General features: G+C 37.2%; 1 protein-coding gene across 1 annotated transcript; it reads left to right on the forward strand.

The window, feature by feature from the left end:
• Positions 1-888: 888 nt before the first annotated feature.
• LOC148015441 (cold-responsive protein kinase 1-like) lies at positions 889-2503 on the forward strand. The gene is made up of 5 exons (XM_087665205.1): positions 889-915; positions 1023-1233; positions 1324-1567; positions 1745-1874; positions 2057-2503. Exons 1-5 carry the CDS (start codon positions 889-891, stop codon positions 2309-2311), a joined length of 867 nt encoding a protein of 288 aa, XP_087521331.1. The 3' UTR covers positions 2312-2503.
• Positions 2504-3298: the final 795 nt, after the last annotated feature.

The following is a 3298-nucleotide window of genomic DNA, read 5'->3' on the forward strand; positions in this document are numbered from 1 at the left end:
TCAAAGGATATAGTAGCTTCATTATATAATAAAGGTGAATACCATGTGAACAACCAACCATGCCATAACCAATTCAATTCATCATACGAAATTATAAATAGAGAGTCTTAATGTATAATTAGTAAATAAAGATGGGCCTAGGCTTAGCCTTGCATTGAGTATGGGTGTGTTTATTCTGTGTGTATATGCAAACGTGCATTGAAAGGACAACTAATTACACCATGATTGAAATCAACACTTGAAATCGTTCTATATGCATTATCAAGATGTCTCCATTCAAAACCTTTTTCCCCCTTGCATGGGCAAGTTTTGCCAAGTGCTAGCCTTCCAAAACAATTTCCAACATTTACTTGATTGTAGTTGTATATATGGGGGAACAAATAGTATGTGGGGTGAGGAGATGAGTACACATAGGTTGTCTAAGAATAATCTACTATAGGGAGAACTTGGCTCCTTGTCATATGATACCATCTAATAATCCAATATGGTTATGTAGAATAGCTAATGTAGTGCCTATTAACAGAATTTTAACATTCTATAACATTGGAAACATTGTAACTAGCTAGCTCCACTCACTTTTGTTTTAGTAAGAAATACATGGATTGAGTTACATCCCCTGTTTACTTTAGATGGTTACTTGGTTGCTACCACCTTCCTAAGTAAAGATTTAGCCCATCTCTTGACAAGACCTAAGGCATCCATGGTTCCTTGATTGTTTCCACCTTCTTAAGTTTATGATTTGGTTCATCACCTTACAATATCTAAGAGCTAAGAAATACTTATCTACAAAACCTACATAGATATACTCACTTGGACTACCTAATTCTATAGTCTAGGGACTAAATTGCTTATATGCACTGAGTGGTCTATTGTACCATCTATGTTGCAATGGCTTGGACCAAGAGAAATGTTGAGGTTCACTTCAAAACCTAGGAATCTTTTTTCTCCTCATTATCACATGTTTAAAGTAGTCTCAACATGTTTTTTTGGCTAGTAAGATATTAACTCTAATGTTGATGCAGGGAGCTTTACCAAATGGACAACAAATTGCAGTAAAGAAGTTATCATCATCAAGCACGCAAGGGAAAAACGAGTTCATGAATGAAGTAAATATCATAAGCAATGTGCAACACAAGAATTTGATAAAGCTATTAGGGATATGCACGGAAGGCTCTAACGGAATCCTAGTTTATGAATATCTCCCAAACAAAAGTGTGGATAAGGTCTTATTTGGTACGATGACACTTATTACTCACACATGCATGAGGATATAAGAAGTGGTGAAGTAGTGCTATTGATAAGGGTTTCTTTTCTTGTCAGTAGGGGACTCAATGGAGGAGGGTATACCGAAGCTAGATTGGCCTACTCGTTTTGGGATCATTCTAGGCATGGCTCGTGGGTTGGCTTACCTTCACGAGGAGTGCCAAGATCATATCATCCATCGAGATATTAAGTTAAGTAACATTCTATTGGATGACCGTCTCAACCCAGTTATTGCGGATTTTGGCCTTGCGAGGCTCCTCTCGGAAGACGAGTCACATATCAACACAAGGGTGGCCGAAACCTTGTAAGTGTACAACTTATTAATTCCTACAATATTATTGATGGGAGGGGATGATTATTAGATATTGCTTGTGCCTATCATATATATGCTAGCTTTACCATAGATAGAGTAGCAAGTCGAATTATGTGCATATAATGCCTTAGTGTACTAATTAATTACATTTTATTCTTCATATGAAAGAGGATATCTCACCCCTGAATATGCTATCCATGGGGAGCTCAGTGAGAAGGCTGATGTCTTCAGCTTTGGTGTCGTTAGCCTTGAGGTCGCAACTGGAAGGAGGAACTTCAATGGAGGAGTTCTTGACTTGGTAAGAGATGGATGCATCAGCCTTCCTTCATCAACTATTATATATTGGGATATTCATTTACCTAATGCTTCTCATTAGGTTTTGCTTAGAAACAAGCACAATGGCCATTAATTAAGTCTTCCCTTCTATAGTATATTATATTAATAAACCAATTGCTTTGTTGAAATTTATTGTGCTAGTAGACATGGAGATTGTTCCAACAAAGGCGACAGCTGGAGCTTGTAGACCAACGTCTAAGAAGTGATGCCTTGTCTGCTGGAGAATTTTTGCGTGTCATTCATGTTGCCCTCTTGTGTACGCAAGCAAGTCCCACATTGAGACCAACCATGACAACAATAACCATGATGCTTTCTGAGGAGTCTGAAGTGTTACAATTACCTACGAAGCCAGCTTTTGTGAACCTTACCACAAATAATTCTAAACCTTCTACCAATTGAATATCCAATCATAGCTCATGGTCCTATGTAGAAAGGGGATTTTAGATAGTTACTCCACACCTACAACTTCTTGTGTTAATCCAAAAAGGGAAAAAAAAGTCATGTTTTGCTCTACATACACTAAGCCTTATGATCGAATCGTGTAATTATTTCTATAAAGTTTCTCTTAAACTAATGTGGGTCAAGATTGATAAAGCACATTAACGAAGGTGAGTGGAAGGCTCATTGCTCTTGTTTAGGGCAAAGGTTTGCCAATGGAGAATAGATGTATGTTGATAGGTCTCCATTTTGCATGTCTATATGCATTGTATGCATGTGTGTGTGTGTGTGTGTGTGTGTGTGTGTGTGTGTGTGTGTGTGTGTGTGTGTGTGTGTGTGTGTGTGTGTGTGTGTGTGTGTGTGTGTGTGTGTGTGTGTGTGTGTGTGTGTGTGTGTGTGTGTGTGTGTGTGTGTGTGTGTGTGTGTGTGTGTGTGTGTGTGTGTGTGTGTGCATATTTTATAAGTGTGTGTCTATTATCTCTCCCTTTTCTCTCTCTCTCTCTCTCTCTCTCTCTCTCTCTCTCTATATATATATATATATATATATATATATATATTCTCTCACTCATATATATTTACATGTGTATCAGTATGTCTCCACACACACACACACAGACGTGTATATATGGATACACGTGTGTATGTGTTTGCACAAGTGTGTACACTCGAGGAGGTCAATTTTAAATGTATGTATATATTACGTGAGTTCAACATAAGGGAGTTTCAAAATACCATTTTTACACATTTTTTACATACAAAAGGGTCCCATATGAAGGGTTTACTTACATATTGAATAGAAAAGGGTTATGTTTTATTAAGAAAAAATTTACAGTTAAGGATATTTATAAATAGGCCTTGAACACACGTGATATAGAGGATATACCCATAGTAAGCTACCTGACTATGTACATGCTTGCATGTGTATATGTACATATATTATTCATATCT

Source organism: Lygodium microphyllum, chromosome 24 (genome assembly GCF_053477565.2).
Source record: "Lygodium microphyllum isolate KBCC chromosome 24, Lygodium_microphyllum_v1.1.10, whole genome shotgun sequence".
In the NCBI taxonomy this organism is placed as follows: Eukaryota; Viridiplantae; Streptophyta; class Polypodiopsida; order Schizaeales; family Lygodiaceae; genus Lygodium; species Lygodium microphyllum.

Coding starts and splice junctions, on each gene's coding strand:
- LOC148015441 (XM_087665205.1), top strand. CDS start 889: ATGGCTTGGACCAAGAGAAATGTTGAG. Junction 916..1,022: donor GGACCAAGAGAAATGTTGAG/GTTCACTTCAAA, acceptor ATGTTGATGCAG/GGAGCTTTACCAAATGGACA. Junction 1,234..1,323: donor TGTGGATAAGGTCTTATTTG/GTACGATGACAC, acceptor TCTTGTCAGTAG/GGGACTCAATGGAGGAGGGT.